This window comes from Lissotriton vulgaris, chromosome 8 (assembly GCF_964263255.1).
Source record: "Lissotriton vulgaris chromosome 8, aLisVul1.2, whole genome shotgun sequence".
Taxonomy (NCBI): Eukaryota; Metazoa; Chordata; class Amphibia; order Caudata; family Salamandridae; genus Lissotriton; species Lissotriton vulgaris.
In genome coordinates, this window is record NC_141696.1 from 664431800 (window position 1) to 664448581 (window position 16782).

General features: G+C 41.7%; 1 protein-coding gene across 2 annotated transcripts in view; it reads left to right on the forward strand.

The window, feature by feature from the left end:
- DMD (dystrophin) overlaps window positions 1-16782 on the forward strand; it is a 4652165-nt gene that overhangs the window by 800227 nt on the left and 3835156 nt on the right. For both annotated transcript variants that reach the window (XM_086934537.1, XM_086934536.1), the window contains one exon: window positions 6096-6246. In XM_086934537.1, coding sequence (XP_086790663.1) covers window positions 6096-6246 — 151 coding nt within the window. The remainder of the gene's footprint in view (window positions 1-6095; window positions 6247-16782) is intronic.

Here is a 16782-nt window from a genome sequence, read left to right on the forward strand (position 1 = left end):
TTATCCATAGGCACACCCAGTAGGTTAGGGGTTTCAGAGCAGCCAGATCACCAATTCTCTTTAACTCAAGGTCAAGAAAAGGGGAATTAGAGGAGTTGTGATAGGTGCCGAAATAAGGGACCTAACAAAGATGTTTTCACAAGCCGTTAGCTTATTAATAGTGGTGTAGCCCCACATCTCAGCTCCATACAAGGCTCCACTTTGAGCTTTTGCACAATAAATTTCCAGGGCTGGGGAGAGGGGATGGGTATAGGATTGTTTATGAAATCTTAGTATGGATTTGGATCTCTGGTATAGAGTTAGTTAACTCTTATTTAACTGATATTCCCATTTAAGTAACTCATTCAGTCCTATGCCTAGGTCGTCAAAATGTTTTGCCCATAATCTCCCGTATACCACCACGTACTTTTCCCACCATGTATTTAGTCCTAGAGGTGTTAAGTTATAATCTCCTGTCTCTACAAAATTCTAGAAATCCGTCCATAAGTATTTGCAGGCCCATGGGTGTTTTAGATAATAGTAGGGAGTCATCTGCAAAGAGCAGAATAGGGACTTTCTCGCCATTCAGGGAGGGTGCATTATTCCTACAAGCCATTAAGTGACTCGTCACATGATTTATAAACAGGGAAAACAGCGTAGGGGCGACAACGCACCCCTGTCGCACCCCTCGCTGTATCGGTATCTTCTCTGTTAGTTCGCCATTCTTCCCCCACATAACATCGGTGTAATTATCCATTTGGAGGCGGGATATCACTGCACCAAATCCGCAGGAGCACCTAGATTGAGCATGATCTTCCAGAGCAAGTCACGTGGTACTAGATCAAACGCTGCTTGCAGAACCATGAATGCTACATAAAGCTTCTGTTTCCTGAGTAGCAAACCCAGTTCCTTAGTAACATTGGATTTGTGACAACTATTTTAGAAACATTTATTTTTTAAAGTTACATTTTGCCCGTCTAACGCCTCTAGAAGCCCATTTGACTGAGCTTCCAACCGTCACCCAGTAACTGAATAACTCCTTAATTAAGTGTGAAGTGGCTCCAAGAGTTGAGACAACGTGCTGGAGTGTGGGAAGGTATCCTGTTCCTTTGAAATGATCACCATCTGGCAATGCCCAAGAACTTAATGATCTTTAAAGAGGCTTGCCCTTTTAAAGGCAGATGTAGCTCTCTCCTGGGTCTTTCTTCTTTATTGCCTTTCTATCCAGCCAGGCACCAATCCCAGTGGTGGAAGCTCTGCCCCCGAACTGGTTTTGAGTGACCACAGGGGGGGGCTTGCTCATTTCCATGGAAACTCCTCTAGGATGGGCACAAAAGTTCTCTACACAGGGCAAGAACGTTTCTGATATATTGTTTTTAGATGCACTGTGAGATTGTTTGCTGTAGGGCACACTGTAAATGCTGTAAAAGTGGCAGGGTTACCCCTGCAAAAGTGGTGGGGTTATCCCTTGGAACCTTTCACTATTGGTCAGGACGGGGCCAGGAGTCACTCCCATGCTCAGCCTGGTGCCAGGCATAAATGTGGCACCCCTGAGCACTCTCTCCAGCATACTGCTGAGCATGTGGAAGACAGTAGAATTACTTCACCTGCTGATATGACCTATAAGGAGAAGTCTAAGGGATGGGTCTGCTTCCACTTTTAACCAGGACAAAGACGTGGACTCTAATGGTCAGTTGGCTGACTTCCTGGTAAGCTACAGGGATGCAAAAACTGCAAGAAGCCCACTTTCCTTTGAAGAGCCCAGCTGACCAATTTCAGCTGAACCTTGCCCTGGACCCTGCTAGCAGCTTCTGTTGGAGTGAGTTCTGTTCTGGAAATCCTGGAACCCTTGGATAGTGTCAAAGTGCACTCCTCTTGTCTAAACCTGAAACCTTGGACTAAGAAACTTTTAAAGACATTTTGCATGAAGAAACAACAGAAGAACAGAATCAGCCTGCCAAGGCAATCCGCCAAGGGTGCATCGCCAGTGAGCCTGACTTCGCCGTAGCTCTTGTTACATTCTTCTCTGCAACAGCAAATTTGATTTGATGATCCCAAGACTGACCAGCATCTTAAGATGTCAAACCCTTTTTGGCTACTGCCTGAAGCCTTGTCCCACTGAAGGACTCTGATTCCCTGAAAGGAGGGTTATTCTAAAGTTGGACATGTTCACTGGGCCCAATCCTGAGCAGCGTACAATCAACTTAGATGACTTCCTGGGCATGAACTCTAAATGTTTAACACTCTGAGCTCTTCCCACCTTTGCTGATTGCTTTACTGAGACCTTATCCTTGTTCAGCCCATCAACAATGAGCCCGTCTTCGGAAAAAGATGCAGCTTTGCCACACTGCGGACTCTACCTGCTTGAAACATTTCAAGTGTGAAGGCATCTTTCCCAACCGGAATCAACCTAATCTTAATATCTGACCCACGATCAATCGCGGTAAGCCTCAAACCTTACCCTTGTCTCAGTCTAGTGCGACCAGTTGCCCTTGGTTGGCACTTTGCGCTTTTTAGTGTTATTGTTATTTAAAATTATAACAATTCTTATGTTTTGTTCCTCGGATTGGATTATTGTCATTTTGGTGTCATTTTGTTCATTAAAATATTCTCTAGTTTTATAAATTGGAAGGGAAATTTTAGTTGAATGTTTTTTCAATATTTTAACTGAAGTTGGTACTTCTAAATGCTTTACATTTTCTTACGGTAAGACTGTCTGCTATGTGCCACAGCTAATGAGGGTAGAGCTCAGGTTAAAATTACTGAAACCTTTGTTAGATCTAACAAGAACAGTGCCATTATTACTTGTGGTGGAGTCCCATCCACCTAAACTATAATACAGAGTCTCACACTAGGGACTAATAGGTAAGTTAAATATCCCAAACAGTACTATGCCAATTTCATCATGTTGAAAGGGGGAGCACCCACACTTTCCCACAGGTTAGCAGAGGAGAAGAGAACAGCCAGCTAAAATATTCAAGACACAAATGTATGGGTAGACCCCTCAAAATACAATAATTTCCAACACCACTTTATTATGCTAATGGACCTAAAAAATATAGGGTTTTAAGTTCTGTACATTGTTCTTTGTATATAAAATTTATATTTACCCCCCCAACACACGCACACATACATGGTGTTCTCCTTAAACCAATATTGCTTGAGATACAGGTATGTGCTTTCTGATTTTTAACTATCCTGCGACTTATCTTCTAAATAAATTGTTGTGGATATCTAATTTGTGGCTTTCACTACGTTAATTTGAGAGCCCCCCTATTCAATCAATTACATTGTGCACAAGAACAGCAGCACAATGCTCCCTGATGGAAATCAATGTCAAACAATATGTAATAGTATTAGTAGTATGACATACGGATAATACAGAATTGAACTGCTATCCTAATTTGATGGGGAAGGAACTTCAGGCACAAATGGGTGAGTCTGCACATGCCTCTAAAATGACTGAAGATGAACATTCAGGAATATCCTCTTCTTTCACCCTGCCTACAAACAATTAATACTTTTGAAGTAAAGACACTGTTGACCTGGCCTAGCTAGACCTAGAGAAAACCAAAAATGATTCTGTCTTCAGGATTAATTCATTCGCGGCAAAAGATGATTGACGTATCTGGTTTTCTAATTTATATGACACACCTGTTCCCGGATAATAAAATAGTTTAGTACTATTGTAAAATGAGGGTGGATTTCCACGTTCTCTTCTGTTAGAATAACTAGAAGCCATTATATATGAGCAACCTTCAGCGGATCTATGTAATCAAAAACCTAGGATGAGTGGAACCAGTCCTTCCAGGGAAAGGCATTCTTATCTTGCGGATCTCTCAAAAAGGTTATTTATCAGAGCAGTACTTCACTTTTTATATCATCAAATATGTTATTTTGAGAGAGGAGCAATTATTCCTTTGTTTTTTTAATCTATTGGCAGTTTTTGATTCCATAGATACTTCACTTTGTTTTTGGAAAGCTTTATTATTAAGGGAAACGAATGTTGCCACTGTGAATCTAATTAAATATTTTCACCAGGTTTTTACACGAGTTTAATTCACCTTAGAAGGGAAGACAATGCATCCTTTTCTAAAAACTCTGGTTGGTGGGCATGTGTGTATTTTGGCATCACTCATTTTTTATTTACTTCTAAATGATCTTCCTAAAGGTCTAACCTAAAACTTTCATGCCTTTTTGGGATGTTGTAAAAAAAAAGTGGTCAGCATAATGCGTTTAAGACAAAGGTTGCCGCAGTGGTGTCATCACATAGGATGAATAGGACATTTTTTAGTGATGAAGTTGACTTAGTGGCAGTGTGCTCTCTTAGAGGAGGACCAAGCTATAGTAATCTCTGGTGCCGTTTATGGGGCAGACGTCTGTGTCACTGTGATTTGTAAAATGTTAGTCTTCAGTCACAGCTGAAAACTATTGACTTTGGGGGTTGGAACACCTGTGAATATCTTGAAACTGGAAAAAATGTCTAATTTTTTTTTACTGAAAATATATTTCCACACATAAAGGGAATCTTAGATACATTTGCCTGTGGATTCATCAAGCAGAGAGTGTATTTTTAGTCATCTGACATAAGGTCTGTCCTGTAGATAAAGTCTTATGCCTCCTCTGTTTCGACTATATTAAAAAAATGTCTGAGGACCTTAACCTGCACTATATGTCAGAATTGCCAGATTGCTTTTCAGTTGAGGATAAATTTTCCTGAATCTGGTTTACTTGAAACACTTGAAATGGGAGACTTTACGGCAAAGTGGCAAAGCTGCATTTGCAAAGTGTTTTTTAGGAGTTAAAACTGTGGTGCTTTGAATAGAAAGGTAATTAACTTCATTCCTACAATTTGAGGAGGTTTATGCACAGTTTATATTAGAAACCGTTTCTTTGGCAGGTCAGGAATCATGCTGGTCGTCAAACAATGCTCGGATATCCTGAAAGTGTGCAACAAAGGTTGATTCCCGATTTTCATCGTATATCAGTGAGGACTTTTTTAACCCCTTGCGTGCTGCGTCGGCCGTTGGCTGACGGGAGCACGACCTCGCTAGTGCTGGCGTCGGCCAACGGCGACCTGGCCCTGCCCATTTTGCGGAAGTGCTGCACTGCAGCGAAATCGTGGCCGCGGCAAAGGGGTTAAGCAGCTTTCCTGTTTTTGCGTAATGTGCAAAACCTTTTAAATCGAGATCATGTTGCATAATGGGCCTGATTATAATGGCGGTTGGAATTTCGTCTGACCGCCATCCTGTAGGGAATGGGACCGCCCGACCAGCTGTCGGTAGTCCCGTTACCGGTATGATGATCTGACCGCCTTGAAGGCAGTTGAAAAGTATATATTGTGTATTGTGGCGTGTGGTGCGGGCTGCAGCACATGCCGCAATAAAAAAAAACACATTTAGCATATCCCTGCAATATATGGCAGGCACCATGCAGTGCTTGCCGGAAGGTGCAGGGATATGTCGCCCCCGAGGCCCATACCAGAGGGCCAGGAGGTAGGAAGGCCCACTATGGGCCCCCACGTCACTTTCCGCCTGCCTTTTCATGGCAGGCTAACCGCCATGAAACGGCCAGCGGAATGGGACATTGTAATCCCCATGGCAGTGCCTGAACAAAGCACCACCATTGTTGTAGGGATTGCAGTCCCTCCGATGGTCCGTGATCTGTGGCGGTCGGTCTCTCCATCCGCCTACCATCTGCCTGCCATTAAAATACTGCGGACAGTCAATCAGGGTCTGATGGCGGGGGGACCACCACCGACAGTCTGACGGGGGCGGTCCCTCCGGCATCATAATGAGGCCCAATGTTCTGGAGAGCCTGGGGTTGCAGAAGGATAAATGGATTTTAACATTCTGAATTGTTTTTTTATCATTGTTCGTGTACTGTGTTTTCATCAGCTGGATTTGAGTTTTTCATTTTTGTTTTCTTAAATTCAGTAAATGATTTAATATTTTTTTAATTCCAATTGTATTAAGTTTTCTCTGTGGAGTAATTTAATAGCAATATTTGCTCATTTAAGATTTTGTGTTATTTAAGTTAACGCTAACTGCTTTTTGAATTTTTGGGGAAAAATTGTTTCAAAAAATGTGTCTGTCTTTTTTGCGATCTATAAATAGGCGTTTTGACAAATCAGCAGAAAAATGGCAGCACTTTCACTATGACTTAAAGAGCTTTACCCAGTGGTTAACTGAAGCGGAGGGAAATTTAGCAAGTATGAAGAGTGATACTGTAACCATGGACCTGGCAAAATACAGAAAGAATCTCAAGGTAAGGGATTGTTGAAATTATTGCGTCCTGTTTACGGGCGTGGAGCTGAGGGAGTGGATGAATTTTAGAAACATTACTTGATGATTTGCCATTTAGCTTGAGCGTCTTGTGCAAGATATAGAAGCTATGTTTTATGTACTGCAAGAACCATCTGATAACACATTTGCAATTAACGGTGTACAATATTGAAAACGAAATTGCTACTTATCTAGTGATTTGCATTTCAGGATGCCCACAGGGGGATATTTCGAAATTAAAATTCTTAAATTATTGTTTTAAAATGTAATGTTAAGTGCTTTTATGAATCAATTTGTCTCACGTTGCTTAAATGTGCAATGCCATGGAGAGAAAACAGCATTTAGTATTTCAAAGACGTGGCAAGTGTTCTACTGATTTGTATTTTGAGTTGATGTGTTCTAGTGACTTCACTTTGGTGAAATTATGAGATATGTTAGAAATGCTGTCTAGTGAGGTCAAGTGAAGAATTGATGCCTGCTGTTGTTCTCTAGAAGGCATGGTACCGCTTGTGATGCTCATTATCTCACGATGCAGCAACTCCCAGTAACTGTCTGTGAAGTGATTTCTTTAAAGGGCGTGCTTCTTTTTGTAAAAAAAAATATGACTTTTGTTGTTTTTCTGATTTCGAGTTAAACTGAGTTTAATATGTCACAAAGAAGTTTCAAGGATATTTTACGTTGCATGTTGACGAACCTCTCGAATAGGTGTACTCATTACAGGGTGTTTAATTTCCTAATAACAATAATTGAAGCCTTTTTGACAATATTGAATAATGAAAATGATAAACAGAAATGTTGGCATGTTAATAGTGAAATGTGAAAAATACAATTTTAGATCTGTAAAAATGTATTAATGTTGAGGAGTATCTTCGGTATAATCAATTAGCAACAGGATCTGGTTGAGATTGGCCACAATCGTCAACAAGAATGATTACAATGGAAATGCAATGGGGAATTAAAAGACGATTAAAATAAGACATATTTCACACAACTATCTCGATTATTTTTTAAACAACTCCCTTTGACAGTTCATTAGAGGACACATTTTAAAGAATTTTTAGTGTATCGGTAACTTGAAAAAATACTTTGAAGAGTAGTTTTGCACTAGAATGTCAGCAGAACCGGGGCTTATCAATACTGAAAATGCACGAGGCAAGCTTCCTTCTAGGGCGTGCAGCAGCATCTGGCTCCTCTAATGATGCACAAACCTCATATGCTGGATTTCGGGCCCCTTCACTAAACACAGTTTAGGTACACACTGAAAAGGGAAACGGTAGCTCACGTCATGGGAACAACAAGAGCAGTACACCACAGTCAAACATAATCCATATTCCACAACTATGCCAGACGCTGGAAAATACAACATTTCTACGATTTGTGACTTGAACGTGTGCTTGTTTGTTTCTTCTCAGGACTTAACTGCCTTGGTACACCTGTCTGTCCATTGGTACCGTTCGCTGTAGCACAAATGAAAGTTAGGATCCTTCCTCCACTAGAAAACAGATCAATCTTTGAACGTTAGTGCCTAGGCACATCTTTACATACTAGTGTAATTGAGACAAAACTTAGGCAACTTTGTTAGCTGAAGCAAATGCTTCTCAGTCAACACAAACACTAAAATGTAAACAATATATTCACGTGACAATCAACATAGAACTGTACTGTGTGCTGATGTATGTTTAGTGAAAGATTTGCACCTGAGGACCATTTCTTAATGTTCCTTTATGATTCGTAGAGTAATTGATTATGCCCTTTAAGGAGTGCATTTTTGGGTGATGGAAGGGGTGGACCTGAATTAATATTGGCGATGAAGACTATGAGTGTGTATTTTCACTACTGCTTTCTTTTTGCTGTAACTGGTAATGCAGCCTTTCCACGCAATCAATGAGAATATTTGTGCATAATTCTTTTTGGTCACAGTTTGTGGTGGACACGTACTTAATCAGCATGCCTTGTGTTGTGCCTTGACAGACACATCTTTGTGATCTTTGGAAGAGGTGGTTCTAATGATGATCTGAGCTGCCAAGTTAAAGTATACAGGTGGTGTAAAACTGAAACAATGTTTGCTGCAAGAGTGAGCGATCCACGTTCATTTCACTGGTCCTTTTCTCTGCTGACTTAAACACTCTGGAATCAGCCCTCAGTTGTGTATTTGCGCGAACTCTATGATTACTGCCTCTCTTCCAAGGCCTTTAGAACTCTGCAACTGATATTGCCCTCCAACTCTCATTCTCGAATGCTTTCATATAGCCTTAGAGCCCGCCGCAGCTTGCCCTACCATCCATTAAAGGCCGCTCCAGAGTTAAAGGCCCCAGCCGAAGGCAAAGGGCTTTAACAAGGGAGTAGGTCTTTAATGGCTGGTAGAGCCTGCTACGAAGGGCTCTAAGGCTATTGGAACAATCACCCCCTAGAGGGCAGACTGTTAGAATTTTTAAAACACAGGTCTCACTAAGCCCAAGGGAATTGAAATCCCCTTGGGCTCTGTGATGTCTTTTGTTTATAGCATCAGCTGCGAACAAACATTGGAATGGTGGAACTCCGGGCTTCTACTGCCATTAACAGCCCGGAACACTCCATTGTCTCCAAGATTCCGTTGTTCTCATTTGTCTTCAGGCCTCTCTAGCTCCTAGAAAATAAAGGGCCTTAACTCACTAACAGGTATTGTAAAGTTTCAGGACCAATTTAAATATTCCCTCCCACATCATCTTTATTAATTCCTTTATGTGATGATATTTGGAGACCAGCTCACTTTTAGAAGCAGCACCACCGCACAAGAGAGCTTTTGTTGAAACCCAAGTCCCGGCAGGGTTTATGTGCCACACTTGGTCCTGGAGTACAATGGAACAAATTGGGGAGAGGATGTGGCCTGGCGGCTAAGGCAGTCGATCTCAAATCTGGGGAACCAGGGTTTAGTCTCAGCATTGACACTCATGATCTTGTGATTCTGGGTAAATCACTTAATCTCTCGGTGCCTAACAGAAATGAATGTGCCCTTGTGTAACGCAACTGGTGCTCATGTAAAGCGCCCTGACACCTGATACCTTTGGGTCAAGTTTGTGCTATATAAAACTCCAGAAAAAAATGATATATGAGCAAGATTAGTCGTCTAATGCTTCCCCAGTGCAAGCAGATGGTGGGTGCTATTAGTGCTTTGCAAACTGCTGAAGCACTCACATTCGGTACATTAATTTAATTTAAAAAAGCATTGAAACTCTACTAATATAGGAAACCAAATAAATGTGTTTAGAAATTGTATGTCAATATTCAACACCATGCATTCAGGCATCTACTTGTAGGTTTTGTAAGGATTAAAACTATTTGCTGCTCTTGACAAGGTCACTCATGTACATATGGATGTGAAGCTTCAGAGTAAGTCACTGGGTTATCAGCAACCCTTCCGAATATTCTCAATTTTACTGGGGTTTGGGTCGCATGTAAGTCATGAAATACCCCTTTTTGAAAGTGCTGGTGTTCTGTATTAAATAAGTAGCCTAGGGCCACTTCTGTAATTTAGATATATATCGATTCTGCAATGCAAATGAACACCATTGTATGGCTACCCTAATTCATGTTATAGTGGAAGTATGAAAACACGACTGATCGCATGCTTTATCTGTATCCTTTTGTAAGACAATATAGTCTTCTAGACGTGAGACCTCTGGAAATGTTCTGTGTATGGACATTTCTTCGTACCAATGGCAGATTTCTTAACCAAGTCTTGTTCATTTAACATGAAGATTCAATTAAGCATATGGAATTGAAACAGAAATTAGCTGATCGAATAGTAGACATTCAGGGTCAGATTTATCTGTGTTGCATTGCGCTTGTGTCACACACAGTGACTCAAGGGCAAAGCAACACTAACGTCAGATTTACCAAGCAACGCAAGGCCACCGTATGGTTTGTAAATATGCTTGGTAAATCTGGAGGTATGCAAGGAAGCGCAAGTTGCTGCCTTGTATTACTGTTCCCCAGGGAAGTGGTCCATGGGTGGAAAGTGGGTGTTCCCTAGCATCCACCGGTGGATTTGGGCTCATTTCCAGATTTGCCATTAGTGGTAGACCAGGGAATGCATCAAAATACTATGCCTACCCAGAAGAGGCGTAACAAGGAAAATATATTTATTTCATCAACTTTTTTCCTCTTTCTACATGTGCTGCATTCTGCAGCACACATTCAAAGAGGAAAAAGCCTCAGAGGATTCTATTTTGTGCGGGAAGGTATCCCTTCCTGTGCCCGAAAATTATCCTGCCTACCATGTAGGCGCCCTTGACCTATGGTGCAAGAATGCCTGCTTTGGAGCAAGGCAGCACATTGTGCGCAAGTGCAAGGAAAGGTCAGGAACGCACCATTTAATATTAAATATGGCGCAACTGCGAAAGGATGAGTTAGGAGCGGCTTGGGTATTAAAAGTCCTATGTTGTATCTTGGTGTGTTACTTGACAAATACATAACCACAACATCAGTAACTCTTGCCTTGGAGTTGGATACATTCACTTGACTTCCTAAAATCTGTTTTCCTGCTGCATATTCATTAACTGTTCAAAGTACATTAAAGTCCTTTGACCTATCAATTTAGAATTCATATTCAAAATAACTCCTGCTTTTATATGGACATCACAGGACAAATTAGCAAAATATGTTATACTTTCTTTAATTGAAAAATGTCTGCTTTAGCCCAACTTATTCACCAGCTCATAATTCTTCTGACATACCAAACTAGGCAAAAATAGATTTCGTTTGGAAAATATCAATCGGAAACAACACTATCCATGAATATATCTGGATAACATTCCCACTAGGGATACCGCCCAGCCTGTTTGCAAGTTTTATCGGATGTGGGAACACAAGCACAGTTTATACAATCCTCTGTTATGGACACTCTGTCCTGACTTTAGCTAAAAAAAAGTCTCTCTGATTAACAGAAACTTCACATAAAACAAGAGAAAATTGCAGAATTAAAAAAAATGCATGTACCATTTGTTAAGAGTCCTACAGTGGATCGCTTTGAAAGACAGAAACACATCGAAGACTGGAGGTCGAGCGTATAAAGACATTCAGTTAAAGCCTCCTTTCTACTTACCAAACATGTTGTCTTGGAGACCAAAAAGGACACAGAAACAAGGACTCACTTTTTTGCACCCAAACATACTTTAGAATTATTGATATTGCTAAAGACGCTTGTGCAGCCCCTTCTGTGATACAGATCGCATAAGTGCACAAGTAGAGAAGTACATTCTCAAAGGGGCAGTACCTTATTTGCAAGGAGTATGAATGAATAAACACTTTGCCTCTGAGCCCATGCTATATTATAGATGTGGGTGTAAAGGCCCCCCACTTGGAAGGAGGGAAAAGGGGTACTATTGAACTCCTGGCATCACCCGGCCGGTGTATGCCGTCACTCCATACATTGCCCATCAGGAAGAACTCTGTCCTTCCTTTAAAATGCAGGTTGGTTTGCTGACTGAAAAGTGAAAGGTAGCCTTGGGCTCAGTCTGCCTTTATTTATTTATTACAAGCATTTATTGAGTGCACAGCTACCTCCAATCGAGATGTCCTGGCGCTAAGGCTGCAGAGAAAGTGCATTGGCAGAGGAGACGGGCTAGGTGTAGTTGAACAGCAAGGTCTTCAACGATTTCCTAAAAGCGGATTCTGGTGCCTTTTACTGATGTGCTGTCCCCTAGGACTGGCATGACTTTGCAGCACTGCTTGCTTTTGTAAAACAATAAGTGCTGGGGCCCTCTTCAGGAGGCCACCGCAGTGTGCTCCACTCACTGCCACTGTACTTAGACAACTACTAACCATGACATTGCTACAAATCGACAATTCAGACTGTTCGAGGTCGCCAAAGCTTTAAGAAGGGCTTCGGTGGCAGGTACTAATTGTTTTTCATGTGTGTTAATTAAAAAAACAACAGTTTTCCGCTCGCCTTTAAATTGCAAAAACAGCACCACCATGTGGCAGCTGTCATAAGTGCAGGTTCTGGCAATTAAGTGCCGGTGCTGAGCACCGGAAACCACTTGTTCAAATTAAGCACTGGTTTGCTGCTGCCCTGAGGCAGTGCATTCAATGTGATTATGTGCTCTTGCCAGGTCTGCGTATGGTGCAGCCTGTTAAAAGTGTGCTGCAGCGCAAATCAGGGCAGTGCATCTGTCTATGATATGGACCCAAAGCTTCAAGAAACCATTAAATAAATAAAGACCAGAAGCATAGCACACTTTTTCTTTCAGTTGCTCTTGTCAGGAAGCAGCACACAGGATCTGCGACCTAAGGGTACAGTCAACTGTTAAAACAGAGGACAGAAAGCCTTATCACCCTCCTGCAGTGCTTCACTATGTCAAGTAAAAATCCAAAAGAAAAACGCAGATTCCAGCTCCATACACCCTTACCAAGTCAGTTATTTGTAACGATTCTCTCATATTAAAAAGGCAGAACCTTCTTACCAGCCTGAACTCTGAAATAGCTTGTCTCAACTGATTTGGATTTCTTCTCTGAATGGTGACCACTGATTAACCTGTTTTATCTACCTCGAAAAGAATACTATGAAATGTGTTGCCTCGAAACAGCATTTACTGCTGCAAAAAGAAGTGAAACTAAACAATTCATTTGAGTCACACAAGCAGTTTATTTAATCCAGCCCCATGTTTTTTTAAACAAAGGCAAGACCATAATCAGCATGTTGATAAATAATTCCTATTGGTTCTTGTATTTCCTAGGAGGGCTTGTTCAAAGGAGCTTAGATTGAAAAGATCATGAAAATCATCTTCTTTTAACCCTTTGCATGCTGATGACGGCCCTCATCCGTCATGCACTACGGCACTCGTGTGCTGATGACGGCTGGGGGCCGTCATAAACCCGCCCACTCGCGATTTTGCCGCACAGGCGCAGAATCGCGGCAGCATGCATGGGGTTAAAGCCCAGACTCAGAGAGGAGTAATTCATGGGATAACGTGTTGAATTTTTGATAAATGAAGCAGATTTTAAGGTATTACTCAAACATGATCAGATAAGGGAGTGGGATGCACACCAAAGTTTATAATTAAATGTAGTCACAATTGTTCGTTAAGTGCGTGCAAACTGGTGTAGTGCCATGCCCAATAGGCACTGTAATTGACAACAAAATGGAACTGGGGCGTCATTACACCCCAACCAATTGCACAGCTGAATTGCGCCGCTTTGGCGATAATATTCCTTCATGATAGTCCTTGTATTCCTTGTTTTTCATCTTGTTCAGTCTCAAATTTTACTTCTACCACTTTCTGGGTTCACACACAGAGTGTTAAATGCCATTTTTGTATTTTCTAATGTTCCCCCTGTGTCCGTCCGGACCTCTTGAAAGAACACGGCTGTTTATTGTTTTTAGTGACCCCAGACGAAGGGCGTTTGGCCTGAAATGCATTGGGTTTTTATTGAATAAAATGCTGTCCAAGATGAATCTTTGCTTCAGCCGTTTTCTTTCAAGAGGTCCGGACTGACACAGGGGGAACATTAGAAAATACGAAAATTACTCAAACATGGTCAGGTACAAAGATCAGATATAGAAGAGTGTTTCAATCAGCAGGATCGGAGCAGTATTGATAAGATTGCCCAGTCAGTTAAATTTTTCCTGTGTGTAACCAAATGTTTAAAGGTTTGGATATGAATGGTGCTGAATAAGCCTTCTAGTATTTCAAATGCTACAAACTATGGTCCTTAAATTGGGTAATAGCTTTGTGTGACAATTGTGGAGACAGTGAGTGATTAAAAGAATATTATCATGGATACTTACTGTCAATTTGTCAAATTGATCTAGCAAGAATATAAAATGATGGAGCCTTTTGACATCTTTCATGATTTCGTTTTAAGTATGGCTTTTTAGGCTTGCATTCTATCACTAACTATAAGAGGAGCACAGAGATTTCATAAAAAATGATGCAAAAAGAGATCCCAGATCAGAGGACTGTTTATACAGAGGGAAGTTCAGAAGGTGCTTTAAAGTTTTTTATTGCTGATGATTCTTGGACTCCATTGTTCCAAATAATTTCTATGTTATTCAAACCTAGAATATGTTCAGCTTCTGTGCGGATGGGATAAAATAACAAAACATATTTCGGTAGCCTTTGCCAATGACTTTAATCAGAAGTACTCGAGGTGTCTGATGCCATTAATGCTTCTACTTTTCCATTTGTGAACCAATCCACCAATGACCTTTGTCATTGACTACTCTTCCAGCACTTAGACCTGCAAGCAGTTGTTCGATTGAGTAGCCTAACCAGGAAAAATGGCATTGGATTTGAGCATTCCAACTGGACTTCATAAATGTATATGTCTTCTTTTTTTTTGGTCCAGTAACCAGACTTCCCATAGTTACTACTGGGATGGACTTCGGACTCAACTCAACAATGCCAATCTCGCTATATATAGCTGAAAACGTCTCCCCAAATTGATGTGACCCAATGGCCCTACAAGACGTGAAGCGGCTTTCAAGCCTCTGACCCCACAAAAAATATCCATTGTATAATGCACAAAAACTTCAAGAGTAAAGCTAAACAGTGGCTGCAAAGAGCCCTCTCTGCCAACCAAAAATCAACCTCATATCCCCAGAACGTGTTGCATCGTTACTAACAAATGCTCACTCCTCCTTATGGTGAGATATTTAGGAAATTCATCTTTCCAACCCACTAATTAATTTCTATAGAAATATGGATGATCCAGAGTGGCTGGAAATATTTTAGCTTGTACATGTTTGGTAGGATTTGAAGCCAATACGATTCAAAAGGCCTTCAGGCATCACCAACAATGGCGATGCTAATATTATTGTCCTTCTGTTCCCTACATATGTGGGAAGGAGAACAAAGATTGCTATGCTGGATAACGACGTTTTCCCCCCGCCCCCCTGTCTCCCAGCACCACTGTTCAAATACATACTTTACTACTTTGGCAACTAATAAAGTCATTTGAGGGAATTAAACACCTCTCTGAACTGTTCTTCAACACACCCTTTAAATATTTCTAACAATATAGATCCTATTAAAAAAAAATCCTCAGATACAATTACATAGTGTGCGCACAACGTGATACTCTCTCTCTCACCACTTCCCATCCAAGATCCTTCACTGCCCTGGCCCGCTGGCTTGTCCAAATATGGTGCTAATCCCCAAGGAATCAACAGACAAGTTATTAGTGTTCAGGGCGAAGAATTCATTCAAACCCAGCGACCCAGCGACGGCTCGTGGAGGGAGTTACGGTGGGGCAGGAGGGTGGGGAGGGGGAGGGGCAGGGTGGAGGTTGCTAAAAACCGGCATATGGATAATTGCAGGTAAGTAAACAATTTAATTAATAAAACGAATTTCGTAGCTCGCACTGCATTGCATTTTGCGATGCAAGGCGCACTACGAAATTCGTTTTATTAATTAAATTGTTTACTTACCTGCAATTATCCATATGCCGGTTTTTAGCAACCTCCACCCTGCCCCTCCCCCTCCCCACCCTCCTGCCCCACCGTAACTCCCTCCACGAGCCGTCGCTGTTCAAACCAATACATGAAAATTCTCCACCATCTTCTATGAGAGTACCAATATCCTACTTGGATATATATATATATATATATATTCCAGCCGAGTTTTTGGCGTTAAGCTGTATTGGCCCCTTGCAGCGGCGGGCTTTGGACGGGATCGCCAGTCCTAAAATACTCCAACTTTTCGTCCAAGTTACAAAGAACGACGTCCAAGCCTCAGTTGTATGTCAAACTGGATTTATTTTCAGTTTGACATACAACTGAGGCTTGGAATATATATATATATATATATATATATATATATATATATATAGATGATTACACATAGCATCACACCACTCTGTATCCTATTTTGGATATATTTATGATTATACATGGCATCACAATCTCCCGTCAGTATCCTGGTAAGGCAGTAAGGATTTAAGAATCACTTTACAGTTAATCATAGTATCAAGTTGACCATACACTTGACCGCTCCACTGCGCACGTTGCGCCGTCCGCCCCCAATGCGCTACAGCAAACAATTACAAATTGTAGAAAATTACATCTTGAAATCCAGTACACTGCATAGCGCATCGGCCCACTGGGGATATCTGAACATAGGCCTCCTACCCAAGATTGACCTCAGTCCATAAGTGGCAGGTTAGGGCAGTAGAGTTGAGGACCACTGTCAGGCCAGTCCCTCCTCCCCACCAATCTAAAGCACACTGCAATTTTTCCCCCTCCTGGGGGGTCCATTCAGGCACTGAACCACCGGGGTTGTGTCGGCCCTTTTCTTGTTAACTGTCAGCGCTCTACCACAGGGTGACCACCTCCCCGGCACACTCGCCCTCCCCCCGCCTGACGCTGACTGTGCTCCAGAATGGCACCCAGTACCGTCTGAAGAAACAACTGCAACCCTTTGGTCGACAGACAGACCCCATCGTCTTGAAACAACTCTGTACGCCCCAGCTGGAGCAGCCTGTGACGAATCGTACCCATGGAAGAAGACCCCCCGCAATATTCTATGAACCAAACCATTCA